The 24,210-nt window shown below is 40.5% G+C and overlaps 1 protein-coding gene across 1 annotated transcript in view; it reads right to left on the bottom strand.

Moving 5' to 3' along the window:
• Positions 1-24,210, bottom strand: part of PCDH15 (protocadherin related 15) — a 665,248-nt gene that overhangs the window by 176,147 nt on the left and 464,891 nt on the right. Inside the window, exons 20-21 of the mRNA XM_043551059.1 lie at positions 23,698-23,922; positions 362-478 (exon numbers count right to left, since the gene is read on the bottom strand). Coding sequence (XP_043406994.1) covers positions 362-478; positions 23,698-23,922 — 342 coding nt within the window. The remainder of the gene's footprint in view (positions 1-361; positions 479-23,697; positions 23,923-24,210) is intronic.

Below are 24,210 nucleotides of genomic sequence, written 5' to 3'. Positions count from 1 at the left end.
AAGGAAACGACAAGCTTGCAAAGTTGTGTTTTGTTTTCTTTTTAAGCCACAGAGCTGTTCCAAATGCAGGCAGTCATGGGTTTGCTTCCTGCCTATTCTTTTTATCATCTGTGCCATGAAGCCGGATAACTTCCCATCAAAAAGAAGCTGTATCGTTGATTTGTCAGCCCTGGGAAAAATCATTTGAAATGCAGCCTATGTCCATGATGACAAAGGACAGGCTGGGATAAAAAATTTATGCAAGCTACTGCTGTGCGAGACTCATAATAATCTCCTTTGTTGCTCAGAGGTTTAGGTCACATATGAGGGTTAAAGATTTTTCCCTCTTGGGTGAAGTGTATTAACAAAATCATTTGCTTACCGGAGGATCCTGATCTTCAGCTGAAACTGTAGCAATAACAGTGCCCTTGATTGCATCGGGAGCAACCAGTCCCCTGTAGAGAACTTTGCTAAATACTGGGGAGTAATCATTCATATCCTGCAAAATATAATTAAGAGTTTAGTTCTCAAGTTGAAACTAGACTATGGACCTATCCACAATTGTTTTTTCAAACTATACCCATTCACTCCCTTCCCATTAGAGAACCCATTTGCCACTGTCAGCCTTTCCATACTCTCAATTCTATTACTATCACACAAGCCTGGCACCCAAGAGGAAGATGCCAAATTTTCAATATAATATTATTGTGTGAGGGATCAACATAAAGTAATTCTACTTCAGAAAACAGTCTGTCACCCAAGTAAATAAAGCTTCCAGGGACTGCAGAGATTCTTATGACATTTCAAGCAATGTCCCACAATGTGTCTTTGTTAATTTTCTAAACTGGATGAGCTTGCTCTTTCTGAAAGTGCTTTTTACACTATATGTGACAGAATGACAAGAAAATACAGGACCAGCTTACTATAAATACTTTATGAGAGCCTAAATTACGATTTTCATAGTGACCTATGTATCGTGAAGGAAAAATTTATGTTAGACTCTTTGAGGTTTTTGTTTTTTTTTTGAAGCAAAGGTACATTATATTGAGGAAGGCAGTGAAAAGAAAATAAAAATATAAAACAAAGTTTAACCATGCTCAGCTGAAGGACCATTAATAACTGCCCTATCAGGAGCCAAATACATTTCAAAGCTTCTCTCCAGCAATTCTGTAATTTGTTAATAGGAACAATCATTTACCTTGATTGTGTGATTTATCCTGAAATATGTACTACATAAACAACACAATCAGGATCAAGGCCCACTAAATTTAATTAAAAAAAAATTAAATAAAGCTAAACAAGTGCAACTTTAAACCACCGTTTTTATTTTTCATTTAACTTCTGTTTTCTGCTTTAAATCTATTTTCATAATTTGAATGTATTAGTAACAGCTTTATGCATTTTTACACTTGCAGAGAAAACAGATGAGTTAAACTCATTAAAAAAATACATGTGCAACTTTTTAAATGACCAAAATCAAAGAGGGAGAGCATGGAGATGAGCACATTGTCCCAAATGCATAAGAAAAATGCCAACGTGTGAAGGACATGCTTTTAATTAGTCTGCAACTTTATTAACTCGTTTCGGAATTAATGGCAATAACTTGTACAGTGCAGCTCATCATTCCCTCCTCACTCATTTCCAGCTACTTGTGGAAGGTGGCCATCAGTCCCCGCACAAATCCACTACCCTCCCCTCACATAAGGGCTCAGGGGCTGAAAAAAGGGGATTGTTAGGAGCTTTGGTCCTATTCCCCAGCTGCTTTAGGGGATGCCTTCCCCCAGAGTGCACTTCCAGTTCCAGTTTTTCAGGGAGCCAGACCCCTATAGAAAAAATACCTGCACTGGACACCTGTCACTAGTTTGGCTGCCACTCCCCACTGCCCACCAGGTTCCCAAATACTTAATAATTCCCTCCCAAACCAAAAATATATCTGCTCCTTGATCGGGGAGCTGTACTCCATCATCCCTGAATAACTTAGGCACCAATTTATGAAAATTTTGGTGTGCAATTATCAACTTCCCTCTCCTAATGATAAATTCAGCTTTGTAAACCTACAGAGGCCTGATGGAATCCCACCACACTGTCCACTGTAGTATTTCAAACCAGTTTACAGTCTGCCCAAGGAAAAGGTCCCGGATCTGCCCTAAATCTCTCTGTGCCTTGATGATTAAGTCCTTCTGCCCGTTTCAAAATTCCAAATAATTTTCACCATGGTGTACAGTAATCATTTCAGCTGGCCATTTCTTGGATGCTCCTCTTACCAAGACAACTCAGGTGTGCCTCAGCACCAAAGGCCCAGCTGCAAACCTCTAGGGGAACTGGCTGCCCACCTATGGGCCCGTAGCTCCAAACATTGACTCTTCCCTTGCTCCTCATATAACACCCCATCATCCATATCAACTCAGAGTAGCCTCAATGATGAGGCCCAGCTGTGAACTTCCAGGGGGAACTGGCCACCTGCCTGTGGGCCAAATGCGAAATAGATCTCTATTGGCAGGTCAGGGCATAAATAGATATATAAAGTCTCCCTGCTGGTCCACATGGCTTTCAAGAGCCTGTCGAGCCAGTCCCCAGATCAGGGTGATGCCTAACTCCTTTTTTTCCCCCCCTTGCCACCAAAAGGAGGGGAAACCATTAAAAGAGCCACACCCTCTTTCTTGCTGCTTGACCAGACAAACCCCACCTCACCTTGAGGCTGTGGGGGTTGAATTTTGCAAATTAAAACAGATCAGAATTCTTTACATTGGATTATGGAGATAGAAATGGGTGCCTTCAAATTTGCTGACCTTTTGCAGCTGGGCATTTTACTTCATCTGACAAAGTAAAATGGAGGACTAATTTACACAAACAAATCACATTTTTCTAAATACTTCAAAGTGATGCCAAGTTTGCCAAAAATTAAGGCTCTGCTCTACCTTGCCCCAAAAGACTCATGGTTGAATCTTTGTATTGTTGTGTGTGCGTGTGCACACATGTGCATGTATATACAGAAAGAGTTTTGAAGCACCACACAGCAATCTCAGATTCTAGGAGTCCATCCACACTCCGTTTTCGATTATTACTATTTATTACTTGTAGAACCATAATGGGATGGGATGTTAGATGGGGTGGGATCTGAGTTACTACAGAGAATTCTCTCCTGAGCATCTGGCTGGTGAATCTTGCCCATATGCTCAGGGTTCAGCTGATCAACATTTTTGGGGTCGGGAAGGAATTTTCCTCCAGGGCAGATTGGAAGAGGCCCTGGAGGTTTTTCGCCTTCCTCTGTAGCATGGGGCACGGGTCACTTGCTGGAGGATTCTCTGCTCCTTGAAGTCTTTAAATCATGATTTGAGGACTTCAATAGCTCAGACATAGGTCGGAGGTTTTTCGCAGGAGTGGGTGGGTGAGATTCTGTGGCCTGCGTTGTGCAGAAGGTCAGACTAGATGATCATAATGGTCCCTTCTGACCTTAATATCTATGAAAAAAACCCGTTAAGATCTAGAACAGAATAAAAAGATGGTTCCTGCCCCAAACATGGGGAAAAGATGCTGGATTCAGCTAGAGAAGTGATCTGATCGCATATACAGGTGGAGGCACCAAAACAGTCAGAGAGTCTAAATTAAAACTAACCCAAGCACAGATTTAGGTACCAGCTATTATGTGCTCCATAGAAATTTTATAGTTCAGGTTTAAGACTGTCTATACCAGTGGGGCTCAACTTCCATAGTAGGATTCCTGCTGGAACAACCCTCCTATTTAGCAATAAGGGAAGGGCAGGTCATGACCTTGTGACCATCTGCCTCCCACCCAGGATGAGGACTCCCAGTATCAATCATGCTGGAGAAAAATCCAAGTAACAATGGAGATCATATGCATGTCCTGGGGATATACCCATGTTGCAAAAGTCCAGGAAAATAATGGCTAAACAAATCTTAAATACAGCTCTTCTAATTTTATCTAAATTTTGCCTCCTATTGTTAGGAAAAGGGCATGAGGGGTGGGTATAGTAGGTCAGGGAAGGCTCTGCCTTCCCTGGCTGCAGCGGTTGCAGCCACACTGGGCTGGTGATGCTGTGGCCCCGGGCCTGCCGGCACGACTGGGGCTGCTCTGGCCGGGGCTTGGATCAGTCGGGTGGCTGGAGCTACTCCGGACAGGACTTGGGTCGGTCGGCTGGCTGGGGTCAGCCTGGGGCTCCTCTGGCGGTGACGGAGGGGGGAGGGGGCAGAAGAGTGGCTTGGGGTTCCAGCCAGCCAGGGGCTTCTCTGGCCACAGGAGGGCGGGGGGCTGGGAGCTCCATCTGCGGTGGGCAGGGCCTCGTGTGGAAGGGGTGGGGCTGTGGCGCTAGCCTCCCCAAAGGCAGGGGTGGTGGGGTCTACCCGTCACACATGGAACAGGGAACTGACATTTTCAAAATGTAAAAAAAAAAAACAAAAAAAACCCCACCCACATACCACCCAACATCAACAACACTGCACTGATTTATCAATAAGTTTAAATATCCAAACACAGAAAAGTCTATTAATCCATTAGATGCATAAGTATTAGCTATTAGACGTGTAAGTAAATATAGCATTTGCACTGTGGAAATGTTAATGATACTATGAAAATCTTGGTCAAAGTTTTCAAAAAATAGGATCCTCCAGTTAAGCTCCTTAACCTCTACATTCTTAATGACTTCAGTGGGAGCCGCTGGGTGTTCAGCAGTTTTGAAAACCAGCCTACTTATTTGAGAGGCTAGATCAGGATGTAAAAACCTAGTTTGAGGTCCTGTTTTTGAAAGACTTCATCTTTTAATTTTCATATTTGACATCATTAGATTTAAACTTGCAACCTTAACATAATAGTAACGTAGGTTTGGGTAGGGTTTTTTATTAATAATTATTATTATCTATTTATAATTATATGGCTTTAACTTTGCCTCAAATTATTTAAGTTAAGGACAAACTGTAGTTTTAAAAGTTAATGCTTCTGTACTGTCATTGGCTTGGGAGAGGTATGATGCCATGTTTGGGAGAGAGACATATACACACACAGAAAGCAAAACAAAGAGGAACTACTTTCTATGGATTTGGAGTCAAGGCTCTTGGACATTTACACAGACCTGCAAATCACCTCCCTAAGGGCAGGATTTATCTGAAACTGCACATATTTTCCTTTGTGCTCGCAGGGTAGTTCTGATGCCAATAATACATTTTCTTTTAAGTGGAAAAATGTCAGAAGGGACAGATTTTTCATGCCAAAACAGTTCTGGATTTGTACTTCACTTTGGTGATTTTTAAAAATCATCTCCTGAAGGGTTCTAACTGCAATAATTATTAAATAATACAATACAGCAAAAAGTCATTTGCAATTTTTCCTTTCCTGGTTTTATTTGTTACTCCTTTTCTTTCACTGTCTTTAACCTACACAGTTTACTTAATGTTCTCAGTGTTTGCTGGCAAACAATCACATTCATGGACATCACAAACCGAAGAAGCATGAATTAAGTGAATGTAAACTCCTACTTCACAAAGAGATTAAGACAGTCATCCACTGCATGCAAACAAAGCTGACTTCTGCATTCATTGTGTATTTGACTCTTGATTAGTGAATATGAATAAGACTACACATGCCAATGGGGATGAGAAGGTCTAAACTACATGTAAAGTATCTCTTTAAAGAAAGAAAAGTACAACTTTTTCAATACTTTGACAGGAACCTTCATCATGAGCTCTCCAATGAAATTAGAATCTACTACTTGCATTTATAAAGGTTTAAGGACAGGATGGCCAAATGGGCCTCTCACACATAGTTAAATAACTTTTTCTCATATTGGGACTGCAATTCAAATCCCCCTCTATCTGATTAGATAGATCAGTGGTTAAATATTTTTTTTAAAAAACTCAGATCAATCTGATGGCATTTTCATTAGTAGTGATGCTACTTGAATAGATCTTGTGATTTTTCCAAAATCTGCTCATATTTGTTACATGGTGGTCTCTCAGCTGCAACCCTGGAATCTCACAATACCACTGTACTGGAAATCTGAGGAAAAAGTTGTTTTAATTCCAGTGAGCATCCAAGCTTTTCTGTGCTTATCTGAACCTACTGAGGTTCTTTTGTTGCTATTTGGAGTCATGTCCCAATTATTCAAGTCTGAGCAATGTTATTTATGGATCTGGTTATGGATTACAGTAACCATTTCCTGTCCAGATTCCTTTAATTGTTGTGGTGAATATATTAAACCTTATCCTCTGTTACCCTATTCCTGTGCTTCGTGTAGGAACTGTAGAAGGGAGCTTTAGACCACCTTTGCAATATCCTTAATCCTGGTCTGGACTTTGGTGCAAGTTAGAGTAACTCCATGGCAGCACCTCTGTGGGTATATTGTCCAGCAGCCATTTCTACTTCTTTAATGACCCCTTTACACTGAATTGCAACAAAGGGGCCACAGAGCAGAAGAAAACTGGATCCATTGTATTTTTGAAAGACTATATTTGACATGTTTCAGAGTAGCAGCCGTGTTAGTCTGTATTCGCAAGAAGAAAAAGGAGTACTTGTGGCACCTTAGAGACTAACAAATTTATTTGAGCAGAAGCTTTCATGAGCTACAGCTCACTTCATCGGATGCATTCAGTGGAAAATACAGCGGGGAGATTTATATACATAGAGAACATGAAACAATGGGTGTTACCATACACACTGTAACCAGAGTGATCACTTAAGGTGAGCTATTACCAGCAGTAGAGCGGGGGGGGGGGAGGGAGCGGGGCGGGAGGAGAACCTTTTGTAGTGATAATCAAGGTGGGCCATTTCCAGCGGTTGACAAGAAAGTCTGAGGAACAGTGGGGGGTGGTGGGGGGAATAACATGGGGAAATAGTTTTACTTTGAGTAATGACCCGTCCACTCCCAGTCTTTATTCAAGCCTAAGTTAATTGTATCCAGTTTGCAAATTAATTCCAATTCAGCAGTCTCTCGTTGGAGTCTGTTCTTGAAGTTTTTTTGTTGAAGTATTGTCACTTTTAGGTCTGTAATCGAGTGACCAGAGAGACTGAAGTGTTCTCCGACTGGTTTTTGAATGTTATAATTCTTGACATCTGATTTGTGTCCATTTATTCTTTTACATAGAGACTGTCCAGTTTGGCCAATGTACTTGGCAGAGGGGCATTGCTGGCACATGATGGCATATATCACATTGGTAGATGTGCAGGTGAACGACCTCTGATAGTTTGGCTGATGTGATTAGGCCCTATGATGGTGTCCCCTGAATAGATATGTGGACGCAGCTGGCAACGGGCTTTGTTGCAAGGATAGGTTCTTGGGTTAGTGGTTCTGTTGTGTGGTTGCTGGTGAGTATTTGCTTCAGGTTGGGGGGCTGTCTGTAAGCAAGGACTGGCCTGTCTCCCAAGATCTGTGAGAGTGACATAGAGGCATAGACATTTCGGTGTCCCCCACTCCTGCTTCCTCTTTGAAACTTACCAGAGACATAGACGAGAGACAAGTAAATCATTTCCCATAAAATAAAACCAAACCCAAACCATCTCCAAAACCAAACCCAGCCCGATTATTTTTTTAATTCAGCAGGTGAAAGTTCAGCTTTCAACCTTATTTTACGTTTTCACATGCATCTGCATGTTCACATTTCACCAATACCAGAAGCAGGCGTGCCAAAGTGTCAATAAAACTGCTTTCCCAGTGTATCTGGCTCTAGACGCCCGCAGGACTGCAAACCTCATTAGTTTAGAAAGTGCATCCTTGCAAAATTCACAGCCTTAATTAGTTTGAATAAGAACTTGGCACATCTGCCTCCACAGTAAATCTCTTATATTTTGGAGGACCACCTGCTACGAATTTGGATTATATCTGGATTGCATTGTAGTTGACGAAATCCAGAACAGAATTCCACAGTGGTCATTGTTCAGAAGTTCTTGTCTTTGAAAATACCAGTAAAATAATTTATAGTCTTGTTTCTTTCAAAGACCATCAGCAGATGAGTCAGAGCAGACCCTGAAACAAAGTGCGTCCAGACTCTTGACTGAATAAACTTATTCCTTCAGTAGATATTTTACAATACACTGCCATATATAGCTGTTACTGACTCCTGTAGGTGCATTCCTCATGCTACAAAATTCTGAGATTTTGCCCAACCCTTTAAGTAGTACAGATTTTAACCATTCTTTTTGGTGACCCTATGTGATTGTTATATTTAGTCCCTCAGAGAGCAAAGGTTAATCCCCAGACTTCTCATAAAACTTGCCTATGTGACATATTTGATTGTTAGTTGAATATATATCACTTTTTTTTTTGTGGTTAACAGAGATTCTGGACGAGGGAGGATGAGCAGGAGGTCAGCAGCTTAACTGAACAGCACTAGCCCATGCACCAGCTCAGGTGAGTCATCCCCTTCTCTCAGGTCCAGAGAGATGGGGTACTCTTAAAAGAGCCAATACTCTAGTCCAGAAAAACACCCCCTTCCTCCTACCTTTGAGATTGCGGGCAGTGCGGAATGCTGCGAACAAGTATATCTGAATGTAAAATGTTAAGGGTTAAAAGAGAACTAGCAGCATAGGCCCTGAGTAATACATATCCAGCTGGCTTCTAAAACATGGCATGCTGGCTGGCATGGTAGCTCATCCTATTTACCTAGTGCTCTGTGGAGCGGTAGGCATAGATTTTACCCTGCTGTTTGTGTCGGTTAGAGAGTAGGGAGGAAAAGATACTCCCTATACTGTGTTCTGCTCCACACAAACACATCAACGGCTCCTTTGCAGCACAGGGAAGGATTCTACCCTTTCACTGGAAGACGGGCTTTGTTTCAGAGGCCTAATAATCTTTTGGGTATATTTATGGAATATTTAAGGTAAGCTACACACGTAAGAGAAGCCTTTTTTTTAGTTTGGAAAATCATATCTGGATCTGTCAACCATAATAACAATGTTGCTTTAAAACATTTCTATTGTTTTCAGATAATACATGACAAGTTCAGCATTCTCTGAAAGTTTTTGTCATCTTCTGTATGTTCTTATGTGTCCTTAGTGACTGAAAATCAGAGACTTAAAATAGAAATGTCAGAAAGAGAAATCCTGTTTAAGGATGATACAGAACAACCACTGCTATGGGAAATGATAAGGAAACCATATTTATATATTTATTTTTCTAAGGTATTTGAATCAGTATCAAACAAATATGCATATAAAGTCAATAGTAAGGCAGAGGGACTTTGTCCTAAAACTGCCTTTCCACTAAGACAAACTTTACACAAGAACTTTTCCTAGTAAATCTCACATGTTTGTGCTGAATAAAATGTCCTCTCCCACTTGGCATCAAGATATTTTGGTGATTTATGGACAGATAAGAAAAAGGGTTATCCCTCTCCCCCACACTTTTCAACAGCCAAATCTGCCTGCTCATTTTACATTTTACCTTGGACACCAGGCTTCCAGTTTGGGGTTTAGGTTAAAATAAAAAATAACTGATAGCCACATAAAAATCACTATAGTGTTTCTTATCATTCAGCATAATTGACAGTGTGTACTCAAGAAAGGTCCAGAAGTGGAACAATGGGTGTGAGAGTATGTGTACTTTTCTTTAAATTTGTGGCACAAATCAAGGCAGTAAGTAGTTGGCAGAAGTTCTAGGCAGAAACTCTTCATGTGAAGGAGAGAGAGAGAAGCAGCTTTAGTGATAATACTGTTTTTCTTATTCTAATAAGGTTCCTTTTCAGAAGAAACTGACTCTTTACAGCAATTTATTATTTTCACAGTTTCTTTGTCTGTATTGACAGTGATGTATCGTAAAACTTCAGTCTCTCCCTACATTATAACTTGGTATAGTTAATACTATTTGTCCTTTGCATTTATAAACACTAAAAAGCATCAATGATGTTGTAAAAGAAAAAGCATTGGTTTTTTTATTATTATTATTATTATTTCTGGTGAAAAATGTCAATATGTTTAATGCAGTCTGCCTCTGATTTTTGTTTAAACATGGGAGTTGAGCATAGTCTTCATTTCTAACACTGCAAATCTGGGCCAAAGACTAGGTGCTTAACTTACACTCTTGACTCCAGATTTAGGCACATAAATGAAGTGGCCTGATTTTCAAAAGGGCTGAGCATGCAGAAGCTCTCAAGGAATCATGGCTTCAAGGGACCATGAGCCAGGTAGGGATAGCTGGAATGAACCATACTCCAGACACACTCCACAACTGCCCCAGCATGCCCCTTCACCAGGGGCCGTGGTGAAGGAGGTGAAAGAGCTGTTTATGAAATTACTTACCTTAAAATAATGGTGGTTCTTCAAGATGTGTTATCCAGATGTATTCCACTTGTGGTGTGCATGCACCCAAGATCAGAATCTTTTGGCCAGCTGTGCATGCACTCTGAATGTCCTTTTGTCCCTACCGGTGAGACTTGTTGGTGGATACACCAATTCCTAAACCAAATATCCTGCTAGTACAGGAGGTATGAACAAACTCTTACTCATTTGTTTATATAAAACATAGCTGTCATGTTGTCTGTCATAATTTGAATTGCAAGTCCTTGAATCATTGGGAGGAAGATGGTTCAGGCTCAATGAACTGCCCTGAGTTCTAGTAGGCTTATGTGCAACCTCTTTTCCTTGTGGGTCCATCAGCACTGAACTTGATGGCAGTTTAGATAAGCTCCCCAATCATATGAGGGATGCATCAATCACAAGGAGTTTGGTGGGAAGAACAAACCAACCTTGCACACATGACTGGAATCGTTCCACCAATTTACGAAGGGAAGGACGTTGAGGAGAACAAGCACTGACTTGATATGGTGTCCATTTGGTACACACACCAACTTCAGACAGACTTGCATATAACATAAGTGAAGTTTAGCATGCTGCATAACAAATCTACATGAGGCCATGTGCCTGGGGAGAGTCACTGAGGTATGTGACTGATTCTGTAGCTTGTTAATGAGGCTTGTCATAGATTTGAGGAAGGTAAACTTGAGGCAGTTAAGCTCTGGCTGTGGGGGAGTGTATCACCAGAAAAACTCCTAAGGTGCATAATCCTTCTACAAAGGTTTTCATATTGACCCATTTAATGGCTATGTGTGAATAAGGTGGGCAAAGCAAGTTATAGGATTCTTCACAAATATTGCACAACAGAAGTAAAATCAAAGCATAATAAAGAAACAAGGTTTTCTCCTTATCATAGCTCCATTTTATGTTTGGTTTCTTGTTTTGTTTCACATTGCTTGCATTCGGCAGAATATGAAAGGAGCAGGAAAGAACATGTATTTCCCATAGTTTCCCTGGGCAAAGGGTAAAAAATTATGCTCAGAGTGCAGTACAGGAGAAAGTTCATATACTCTTATTTAGCACAATTTATAGTAGCTACCCTTGGAACTATTCCATATAACAAAAATGAGGACTGATCCACGGATTTCTTGAAGCCATCTCAATTGCTAACCCAGCTGTCATCTCAGCTCTAGCATGATCTGTTAGCCCTCCCCGCAAATCAATCCCTTAAAGCCATAAAGTCATGTTTACAAGGATTAAAAGAGTCTTTTCTATAAACCACTCTCTAAAAACTAATATTGACATTGCTGGAAAGAAAAGAGAAAATGCTAAACACAATGGTAAGTAAACCAGGACAATCATCTTGGAGTGGGGATGAGGAGAACGGAAGCACTGGAGAGAAAGAGCACTAAAACTGAAAATCAGTTTAAAAAAAAAGATGGAAAAAGGTAAGTAAAATACACTAATGGTCAATAAGGTACTCATAGACAGCTGGTGGTCAATTGAGGGGAAGAAAAGGACTAGTGCAGGATAGAAATATTTGAGTTAGGGGATACCAGAAGAAAATGAGTCTGAAAACTTAACTGTATTTCCAGAGATATTAATGAATATTTTAACAAGGGTGACGCCAAGACACCCTTTATGTCTGCCTCCAACATAACTTCAGCAATATAAATGGATAATATTTAGATAGGTAGAATAACCTCCTCTTTCCCCTCCCTCAAACTGGGGGAAGTAAATAATTAGAATTCAAAGTATTAGATCTCCATCCTGGGCTGCATCTAAATTGTCCTCAGCACAACTGAGTGAGGTGCGGGTTAAAGATAGTTATAAGGCCAGCCATCTTTGCAGCTCCTGGATCCTGTAGCAACTGGGGATTGGATTAGTCCCTGTCATAAATTAGAGCAGCCCCAGAGTTTTCCCAATTTATTCCTGGCATCCTAAGGGGCTGTTTCAATAACTAGAGATCCAAGGCTTAAGGTAGCACAAAAAGCCATCTCTCTCTTCCCTCTTATAGCTATACCCCCTGTGCTCGTGATTGGGAGGGAGGATGCCAGCCCCATGGCATTTTGGGAGAGGTAAGGGATGATAAAGGGGGTGTCCTTGGTCTTCTAGTTAAGCCAGCATTACAGCTGCTTTCCATTACTAGATGGATGCAAAGCAGTCATAGTGGGGAATGGAGTCTGGCCATAGATATATATTCCCTTTTTCCTCCCTACCCCAGCAAACCAGTGATATAGTTCATGACTGTAAACATGTTTTTTCTTTACTGCTAAGATGTAAAATACCCTGAACTCTTTTGTGTTCTAACTGTTGCTAACCAAAGAGAATTTGATCTAGCATGTTTTGCTACAACATTTATTAATTTTTAAGGATTTAATACAAACAACAGTGACTCAAGATGACACTTCAGTAATAACATAAAGCTCCTTTGTAAAAGTGCTATTTTAACCAACAAGTACAACTATGCTATTCGACTTGCACACACCAAAACCATTTGGCATTTGGCCATCAATCCAGAAGATACTCCTGTGAAGTCAGATTAAAGGTGCTGTGTGATAAAAATCAGTATTAGCCTTCCCTCCCCAACACTACACAAAAGCAAACACCATTTCCAGTAATCACAATGTTTTAGCTTATTGAAACATGATTACCCATTATTTTAAAAGAAAGTTTATAAATCTTAATTTTTATACCATGACTGTCACCACAGTATTTCAGTTTCAGGCTTTGTATTATCTGACTTATTACCAAAAAGCACTGATTATTTTTGAAAGTAGCTGCAATAAAAGGCAGTAAAATCTGGTGTCAATAAATCTAATAAATAATTCAAAAGGGAGGAATTCCTGTAAATAAAATACAACAATCATTAAGGGTTCTATTGATTTAGCTAGACTGTTAAATGAATTGCGCTGTTGAGAAGTCTTTTGCTATGGTTGACATTTTCAGAGCTGTCTACCTGGGAAGTCTATATCAAATGCGGTTCTGCAAGGATCTCCTTTTTATTGCAAAGAAAAAGTACTTGTCCCAATGTAATTAAAAGGCTACGAAGCTGTGCTTTACTCTTCTGGGTCTGATCTGCTGGCAATATTGTTTGTTAAGCTAAGTAGGAATGGCTTTGGAAATATTATACACTCATGGTTTTTAAAGGATGAAATCAAAATTTTAAAAAAGAGCTTGTAAACATATTTCTAGAGTTTTTCCCTACCACTTTAGGACAGTGTACTAGGAGATTATCTGTTGATATGAAAGTTTCCAGTCAACTATATCAAATGGGAAATCATTGGGGCCTCACTATAAAACAACAAGACTGAACAACAACTGAGCTAGTAAATGTGCATTAGGGACTGTCATAAAACTAAAGGGAAGGGTAACCACCCTTCTGTATACAGTGCTATAAAATCCCTACTGGCCAGAGGCAAAACCCTTTCACCTGTAAAGAGTTAAGAAGCTAAGATAACCTCACTGGCACCTGACCCAAAATGGCCAATGAGGGGACAAGATACTTTCAAAGCTGGAGGGGAGTGGGACAAAGGCTTTGTCTGTCTGTGTGATGCTTTTGCTGGGAACAGATCAGGAATGCAGATTTACAATACCTGTTAAGTTAGTAAGTAATCTAGCTAGAAATGTATTAGATTTCCTTTTGTTTAATGGCTGGTAAAATAAGCTGTGCTGGATGGAATGTAGATTCCTGGTTTTGTATCTTTTTGTAACTTAAGGTTTTGCCTAGAGGGATTCTCTATGTTTTGAATCTGATTACCCTGTAAAGTATTTACCATCCTGATTTTACAGAGGTGATTCTTTTACCTTTTCTTTAATTAAAATTCTTCTTTTAAGAACCTGATTGCTTTTTCATTGTTCTTAAGATCCAAGGGTTTGGCTCTGTGTTCACCTGTACAAATTGGTGAGGATTCTTATCAAGCCATCCCCAGGAAAGGGGGTGTAGGGCTTGGGGGGATATTTTGGGGGAAGACATCTCCAAGTAGGCTCTTTCCCTGTTCTTTGTTTAAAACGCTTGGTGGTGGCAGCATACTGTTCAAGGACAAGGAAAAGTTTGTACCTTGGGGAAGTTTTTAACCTAAGCTGGTAAGAATAAGCTTAGGGGGTCTTTCATGCAGGTCCCCACATCTGTACCCTAGAGTTCAGAGTGGGGAAGGAACCTTGATAGGGATTTACAACTTCTTTCGCAACTTGCTATCTTTTTATCATGCATGAAATAAACAGGAAAATGTGTATTCAAATGCTAATGAACTCCTTCCACTAACCCCAAAATATATAGAATGCCACAAAAGGTGGGCAGAAGAAAAAGTTGCTTTCACCAAAAAGTCATTTATGTGCCAAATTCTCAAGTCTAAAAAACACTTTTAATTAAAAAAAACCCTGCATGCATTTAATTTCCTGCAATGATTTTGTTTTATACATCTTTCAGTTCAGGGTATTTGCACATCAACAGAGCTGGTGGCTTGCCATCTCTGTCGCATGCAATTGTCTGATAACCCACTACTGTTCAGGTCTATCCTAACTTCCAAATGCCAGTTTGACACATCTCCAGTAATGCTCCTCAGGAACCTCTATAGAAAGAGGGCTTTGTTTTTTTATTATGCTTTTGAGATTTTGTAAAATTAATATTTCCCGACATCCTCAAACCAAAGGATGATGTGCCTTAACACTTTATTATACAGAATATTTTTGATCCCCAATCAGCTGTTGTTAAATAAAACACAAGGGGAATCCCTTTAGTTGAGAATATAAGATTCACTCTCCACTTCTCCCTAACTGCCTGCTCAAAAATGAATATACTTAAAAAGGGAATATTTAAATGAGCAGTTTCCATTAAAATGTGCTTAAGTGGGTAGAAACCATATGGAATGTCAATTTCTGTCATAGGACCTTATTTGACCATTTAATGAGTCGTCACAAATAATAAAGATGACCACCCTTTTTAGGGCATAATTATACATGTGCTTCCAGGGGGGAATAAGGGGAATCTAGGGTGACCTCTTTCTCTCCTCCATGGCCTACTTTTATTGTAGGTCACAGCGCAGGGTGGGGAGAACAGCATTTGGGCACTTGCTACTTCCCCTACTATGCTTTCTGGTGGGCAGTGGGTGGAGCTTGTGAGGATGAAGAAGCTGTATAAGGTTTAGGGCTGACCCAAACTTCTTCCCTCTTGGGCAATGCGGGAGCCAGGGATGAGACTGTGACTCACAATCTCATCCTTGCTCTTCTGTTGAGGCAGAGCAACTATGTGCTGACCATTACTGAGAGCTTCTGGCAAACCCACAATTAAGCCCACGCAATGCAACATTTAATTACGTTAGAACCTCAGAATTACAAATACCAGAATTATGAACTGACTAGTCAACCACACATTTCATTTGGAACCCGAAGTAAGCAATCAGACAGCAGCAGATGGGGTGAGGGAAAGAAAACACAGTACACGACAGTACTGTGTTAAACAAACTACTAAAAAATAAAGGGAAAGTTTAAAAAAATTGACAAGGTAAGGCACTGAGAAATGCCTAATTAAAACCAAGATATTATTTTGATTTGACTCTCAATGATGGGATAACCTTATTACTTTTTTCTGTCATGTAAGTATCTAGCATGTCATGGTACACAGCAATAAGAAGATACAATGGCATATTTTCATTTCCAAATATCTATAAACTTTTGTTGGCAACTGTGTAGAAACAGGATTTTATATTTGTACTTTTAGAATTAATGTATGATTTGATCATCCTGCCAGCCACCCTTTTTGAATAGTAGAAAGGAATGACCCTCTGGGACACTGGTAGAAACGCATCTGACAGACTGTCAGTGTCTGTACTGATATTAAGGCAGGGACAGACCAGAACAATCCTTATGACTGATTATGGTCACCCTTTTATTTTAGGATAAGTTATAATGTCTGCTAGGGTTTCCTATATGTATATATTTCTTTGTTTTAAGGTTTAGTAAGTAAGAGACAGGATCTTGTATTGTGTCTATGTTAAAGAGATTAGAGGAATGTTGAAGGCCCAGGCCACAATGTGAAATGTTTTGATTACAAGATTTAGTAAGGTTTAATTTACAATGCCTTTCTTGCTCAACATAAACACTGCTATATACCTTTGAAGGTCTCTGTAAAAGACTGTTTGTGTGAATGAGGAATGCATGCATCAGGAAAAGAGAAGGTGTGAAGGCCATTGCTAAAGTCAGATGGTCAAGGAAGGAGGAGTGAAGAAATTTAACGACACCAGAGAACCATCAACGCACATCCATAAGTGAGGAAGGGCAGATTGACGACCCTGAGGTGGAGGCTGGCACCCCTAAAGACAAGACAATTGATTAAATCAAAACCAGGACAGGATGACCCTCTGTGAGGTGTTTTGGAATGTTAACATCAAAAGATAACACCAATTAAGGAATAACCGATCACAAACTGACACAACAATCCATAGAGAAAAAAAGACCATAAGAACAGGGTGCTTGGCCAGGGGACTTTGGGTTCATCTTGCCACAATTCCAGGAGCATCTCCCCTCTGTGACCAATCTGGCTGGCCACTAGATTGATCCAGACTCTGGACTGGTAAGTATAAACATCAACTGGCAGCACTGTGTGTGTGTGTGTGTGTGTGTGTGTGTGTAACTGAAAAGCATATGCTAACTGCTGTATTCTCAATAAATGCAGCATATTGCCTTCTTCCCTGAAAAAGATCCCGTGTGCTTCTTATAAGCTTAACAACTGTATATTTTCCTTCATTTAGCAAGCACAATTTTCCAAGACTAAAAAGAGGTGAACACCACCACATTGTGCCGGGCCATGAAGAGTACCAATATTTCCATCACAAACATTTCCAAACGGACTACTGTTAACATCTGGAGAAGTCCCTGCTACTGATACAATAACCAGGATCTTCAGCTTTCAAACAAGCTCACTTTAACCTTTTAGCTAGATGAGAAGTATTACTAGCCTAAACCACCAGTCGCTTCACAGTTCTGTGGAGTGGCTTACTGCAGCAATAAAGTATACATTACATAGTACAGCAGAGGACCACATTCTAATCTGAGTTATATCCAGCCTTTCCACTGACCGCAAAGAGGTTAGACAAGTGTAACAGAGCAGAATTTGGCCACAAATCATATGAGCGAGTTAAGAATTATTTAGAGGGTGTTTCTAATGTTTTATTTCCTTCGTAATTCCTGTTTTCATTTTAGCAATCAATTTCTGTATTTGAAACCAATATATATGCTGGCAGAACAATTTATACTACCTTTAGTATATAATGTGCCTTATATGAAATGAGTTATCAGTATTGCTTGCATTGCTTACTGATGCTTGTCTTTAAAAATGATTTTCTCAATATTATGCAATAGTACAGTAGCTGAATAGTCAGTAGTCAAGTACACAGAAGCCAAGTGCATTTATAGAAGCCTTTAAGGAAAAATCTGCTATGATATTTATTTATTTCAATTTATACAAAAACTAAGAGTGTCCATCTAAAGCTCTGGGTACGCTTGATGCACCATTCACAATAAACAGACTCCTCTCACTGCTTCAAGAACACAATACATCAACCTTAGCAAAAATATAAAACCCCCTAAACTCCCCAAGAATTTCAAACTCATCGGAGTCCCTGCTCATCCCCCACATTATCCAACTTCACAAGCCAGAGAGGCGGAAAAAAGGACTCAGTGACCAAACACTTTCTATTAGGGACCAAGGAAGGGAGTGAATGCCAAAGGCAGAAAGTGCCACCCAATGTTTGCACATTAAGTTTAGTTTCCCATTAGCACCAGAAGAAGTATGCATTTACTGCCCTTGTTTCCTATATGCCAGCAAAACTGTATGTGTGTCTGAAGCAGGGACCCAATAGCATTAGCAGCCCATAACTCTCATGCCACCAGAGGCATGTAGCCAACCATCATTGCCCCAAAAATAGTCAGAGCTGGGTGGGAGATGCACTGTTTCACATATCTTCCAGCTAACTGTCACTGATAGGTCTTATATGGAATTCAAAGCTGCCTTTTCCTGATGAAACCCCAGGGAAAGGAGGTAGCAGTACAGTTGCTGCTCTTTCCAAGGGGTCAATCTCTCCCCTGTAGCTGTTGTCCCCCCCCACGTGTCACCAATGTATATACAAAATGTGGAATCCTCTCCCCACTGAGTCAATGCCAAAACTTCCATTGACTTCAGCAGGGTCAGAACTTCACCTAAAATCTCTGCTTGTAAGTACAGTACTGTATAAAATGGTCAGAATCATAAAATGGAACAATCATTTCATGCTTTCTATAATGAGACTCTCTGGGAAAGACTCGCTTTACACTTTGGTAAGTGGTTGCTACTTTGCAGGCACTTTTCTAAAAAAGCACAGTTTGATTTGAATAAGCAAAGCCACTCGGACTATACACTGAAGTCTGCATGATAAAACAGCTGGCACTGTTAAATAATTATTAATTCATTTTCAGTACACTTGCATATAAATTTGATTTACAGTAGAAGACATAGGTCTTCTCATTTAGGTCTGATCATTTGAAATTCTGGCATTGCACTGGTGTGTGCCTGTCAGATACCTGAACTTCCTCAGGGCTATATTTTTATTATTAAATGTTTATATAGCACCATAACTGTGCATGGTATTTATGAAATTCCCCCTACTTCCTGTTTCTGGTGAGAGTCAGAAACATCACAAGCACTCTCTGGCTTATAGTTTTTCCTTATACCTCAATATGAAGTATAAGTGTAATAATACCTGTTGAAATTCCTTTACTGAAATTAGCTGTTTAGTGGTAGTGTATCTCTTTAGGATACACATCTTTAAGAACATCTTTAAGATGTTCCCATTTTAGGTTCAGGAATGACATAATCATCCTGCAGTACAATTCAGAACTTGTAGCAAAGCTTCCAAGGATCATTTAAATTCTTCTCTAAAATCTTTGGGCATGTTTCATGATTGTATTATTCCAGTTCTACAGTGATGTGATTTAACTGAAGAAAACTGAGTTACTTCAGTATAAAACTGGAGTAATGCAATGGTGAATCTAGTCCTTAGTTGAAAATCACGTCTAGCTGTTAAAGAAGTGTCTGAAAATCAGTTTTATGTTTACGTATTAGCTATGTTAACTCATCTGCACGGCTTGGAGTTAGAGGATTTATGTGCTGAGGCAGGAAACTATATAGGGTGAATAACTTTAGTTCAATGGGATTCAAGACCTTTGTAAAATACCAGTGCTATCATGATGGTGCCCCAAACTAATAAGTAGAACTGAGACTTTGGAATTTGTCTTTAAACAGCAAGAATTGCTTAATTTCACATTGACTTTGGAGAGGTTGTACATAATAGGGATTTCTATTGGAGCTAAATGTTCCAGTTTTTCAACTATGCTTGATGTTCAGTGATCCATATATTTTATGTTAATATAAATGTGTTGCTAAAGTAATTGAAATGGTTTCTACTCTCATTCACACCTGTTTTGCACAAGTATAATTCCAAGGATTTCAAGGAGCCACTTTATACCTCTTTAATGAGAGGAAAATCAGGACCATTTAAACTTATGTTTAACGTAAATATGTAAGCAGAGGAGTAATTCCTGTGTGAAAACAATTGGAAAAAAAGGCCACTGAGAATAACACTTGCATGTGTACAATGTAGCAAACACAATGATTTTGATTATAACTTTATAGTTTCCATTGCTACTATGCCAATTATATTTGTGAAAAGAAAATAAATATGCAAGAAGAAATAAATCGGTAGACATAGTGGAAATATGGAGACGAGACAAAATATCCAACAGTGCAAAATGTTTTGCAATTTTTTCTTTAAATTGGTCTGAATCATGGGGCTTTGTACACCACCAAAACCAACACACATTACAATAATTCTTCAGTAACTCTACGCAATTTCCCCCCTGCACAGATATAAAGCATTAAAATATGTGAATTGCAGCTAGCTAAAACTTGTTATTTATACCAGATCTTCTGTTGTTTTGGACACCCCAAACCTATGCCTAGAAATGCTATTTATACAAATATTTAACAGAGTCATTAGACTCTGGGAAGAAAATTATCCTTTGGAAGTATGAGAAAGAACAAAAAATAAAAAATGTGTTTCAATAAATTGTTACTTCAGAAACTTAGAAACCATAGCTCCATTAGCACAAGATACTGAAATGACTCCGGAGAAGGGGTGAAAACCATCAACTCCTAATTAAGTCAAACAGGACGTGCAAAAGGGGCTCACTACCTTGTAGGCAGGACAGTATAGTTAGACTTACCAGTCTTTTTTTTCCCCTTTATTTTTCAAAATAATTTAATTGAACAACAGATTTATTTTTAAGCGTTTTTTTTTAAACTACTTAAATTTTCCTAATTTAAGGGGGGCTCAATGGTGGGTCCAAATACTGGGGGAGTGGGGCTCAGTGGGGTGGGGATCCAGGTGCAACTGGTTGGGGCTGGGTGGGTGAAGATCTGGGTGTGGGTGGTTCATCGGGGCAGCCCAAGTGCTGGGGGAGTGGGGCTCATCGGAGAGATTCTGAGTGCGGGGGGTTGAGGCTTGGCAGGAGGGTCTGGGTATGAGGGGGTCTGGATGCATGGGGTTTGGGCAGATGCGGGGAGCAGCTCCCTGTACATCAATCCTTCCCCGTGCAGCTGAGGAGCGATGGGCACAGGAAGTGTGTGTGCGGGGGTATTTGCAGAGCTTCCTGAAGCCGGGGGAGAAATCTGGGGGTGGGTCTGACCCGGCCCCAGATGCCATGCAGGGGAAAAGGAAATCCTGTTCTCCCCAGCCCAGCCTGGACTAGCAGCTGAGCCCGGCACAGGGTAGGAGCCACCAGCTGGGTCTTCCACAGTCCTGCCCCCTGCCCCAGAGTGATTTACCTGTCTGTTTGCTGCCCTGGACAAACAAAACATACTTCTGGGAAGGGTTGCATGACTACCCTTGTGACTTCCCTTTGCTTCCCCATCAGAAAGTCATTTTTCTGCAGGGAAACAAAGAGATCTGCAGGGGCCATAAATTCTGCACATGTGCAGTGGTGCAGAATTCCCGCAGGAGCGCAGCATGCAGGACACAGTGGATGGAGGTGCAGCTATGGAAGTATGCAGGACACGCTGGATGGAAGTGCAGCTATGCAGGAAACTGGTGGGGCGATAGACAGCACACACATATCCCTGGTTTGGCACCAGCCCACCTTACCACAGAGTACATCAACGGAACAGGCTACTTTTCTATGGTTATACAAGCAGGACTGTGGATCACCAGAGATGCTTCACTGAGATCACTGTGGGCTGGCCAGGGAAAGTGCATGATGCTCATTTCTTTGCTCTGAGTAGAACAGAAGATAAACTGACAATCAAGTTAAATTATTCAAACCCACGTAGCAATTTGCAGTGTGGATAAATATCAACCAAACAGTAGGTTAAAACCAACATACAGATTTTATATATGGCCACAATTAAATCTGAACTCTCTGGCACCCAGAGAGTCATCCAGAGAGCAACGGAAAGGCAAATGTGTAAGATATCACTCTGTGTCACATAACAAGTGAGGAGATCAGACGGCATACAGAGGTGAGCCATGTACTGCAGGTGAAGTATGATGCAAAGCGGAGATGGGTGGGTCATGTAGTTCGCAGGCAAGAGAATAGGTCAGTGGTGGGCAACCTGCAGTCCAGCAGGGTAACCCGCTGGTGGGCCGCCAGACAGTTTGTTTACATTTGCACGACTCCCATGGCTCCCAGTGGCCGCGGTTTGCCGTTCCTGGCTAATGGGAGCTGCAGGAAATGGCGACCAGCATGTCCCTTTGGCCTGCACCACTTCCCACAGCTCCCATTGGCTGGGAACGGCGAACTGCAGATGCAAATGTAAACAAACTGTCTGGCGGCCCGCCAGTGGATTACCCTGATAGGCAGCAGGTTGCCCAGCACTGCAATAGGTGGACAACCCACATCAGTGACTGGATACCCAGAGACCACAAGCAACCACCGGGCAGGCCGAAAATGAGGTGGACTGATCCCATGACAAAACTCTGGCCAGAAATGGAAAGAACGTGCTTGCAACAAAACAGAATGGTGTGGCATCGACTTGCATTCGTGGAGGGACGGATGAGGACAAGTCAGACAAAGGAGAACAAATCTGAACTCACATCTCCAGACTTGAAAGTTTATGACTCTGCAATGTGGTTCTCACATGCAAACTTCCATTCCTGAACTAAAACACTGATGACCTACCTGAATACCTTCCTACCCAAATGACACAAAATGAAGGAAGAAGGCACTTTTGTCACAAAAATCAGCTCATTCACAGTCATGAAAACTCAAGGAAGCAGACACTTGATAAAAGAATCCAAAATGCCTTCTCAGAAAATGTAAGACCCCACAAGTCTAGAACCCAGTCCTGCAGAACTGCCAGGCTGCTGACAGTTCCATACTGTCACCCAGCAACAGCTGTGACTAGTTTGTGAACCATGTGGACACAGACCATGGTAAGTCCCACCTCAAAGGGGCTGACAGGCAGCAACCTTGTGGCTCCTGATCGCCTTCACACCCTATATAAATGTAAGAGGCATTCCAAGAAGTGTCCATGCAACAGCGTGGATCTTCTGTAGCTGCCATGTCCATTTCTTTTCCCTGCTCCTGAACTCCTGGCTTCAACCTTGGCTTGAGCTGGACTTTGCCTCCTGACCCAGAGCCTGAAACCTGACTACAAACGTCTCCCCTGTTAGTCTCAGATTTGCCCCTGCTCTCACCTGGGTCCCCACTGCCCTTGCATCAGACAAATCATGACTAGTAACAAAATAAATAGCAGCTCTTATTAAGAAGCTCTCCTATAATACTTCATCAGTGGATCTTTAAGCACTTTACAAATAGGAAGATCATTATTGCCATTTGACAAATGGGAAAAGAAAGACACCGAGAGATGAGGTAAAGTTAAATGCTCAAGTTCACACAGCCAACAAGTCACTGGCAGAATAAGGACTAAATATTGTAAATAAGCTATTTTCTTTTGTAAGGCTGTGCCTTCATGCAGCAGAAATTGAAATATAAGTAGTGTGCAGCATCAGCACTTAATGCATAAGAATGAAATTACAATTTATATGACCTTAAATTGAAATGTGATGGTGTCACTTTTTCAAACCATTCCATTAAGTATTTATTCCAGCCTTTTGGGGATGATAAAGAATTAAATGTTTACTCATTTATGAAGTATTCTAAGATCTATTCCTGTAAGTAATAAATCTATGAGCAAGCACATAACTGTGTAACTGCATGCAATTGCAAAGCAATTACAATAGTGATACACTGTACATTTTAAATGGGAACAAGTTACTGCTATAAAAAGGCAACAGCTCTACATAAATTGAAAGTGAGGGTTAGGACAAACTACAAAGAAAACAACGATATTGCTGTTGTGCTCCTGCATCCTATTGGAAGACCTCTAAAGGTTACTGAGGTATTGCATAACAGAGAAAATGATGTTATCAACTGCAAAGTTTTACTCTTACCTTTACTCTCACAGTGACAGTAGCAAGTCCTGGAGGCATAGTTCCTCCACTATCAAAGGCTTCCACTAGAAAGGTGAAGGTTGCCTCAGTGCCAGAGAATGACTCATAATCCAAGGATTTTAAAAGTGATAATTCTCCTGTAAACTTGTTCAATGAAAAAAACGGCAGTGCTTCCTGGGTTCGTATCCGATAGGTAACATTTGAACCAAGGTCAACATCCTTTGCCTACAGCAAAAGAGAATTTACTCTAAAACTAAAACTGCAGCATCACAAGGAAAACACCAGTTCACAATTTTTACAGGACATATATTTGATTTATCTGATATTAGTAAGAACATTTGCTTTCTTTGGTGCAATTCATATTTTTTCATAATTTTAATTGTTAATTTTAACAAAATATATTTCCAGTGGGCTTGAGGAAACCAACGTTTTTTCAAAACCAACTCTGAGAGTCAACAGATGCTGCTTTTAAGATATGTTCTACTTGCCTAATTAAGAGATTTGGATAAAAAA

This window comes from Chelonia mydas, chromosome 7, assembly GCF_015237465.2.
Source record: "Chelonia mydas isolate rCheMyd1 chromosome 7, rCheMyd1.pri.v2, whole genome shotgun sequence".
NCBI classification, from domain to species: Eukaryota; Metazoa; Chordata; order Testudines; family Cheloniidae; genus Chelonia; species Chelonia mydas.
The sequence above is the reverse complement of the archived record's forward strand: the minus strand, read 5'-3'. Positions and strand labels throughout refer to the sequence as shown.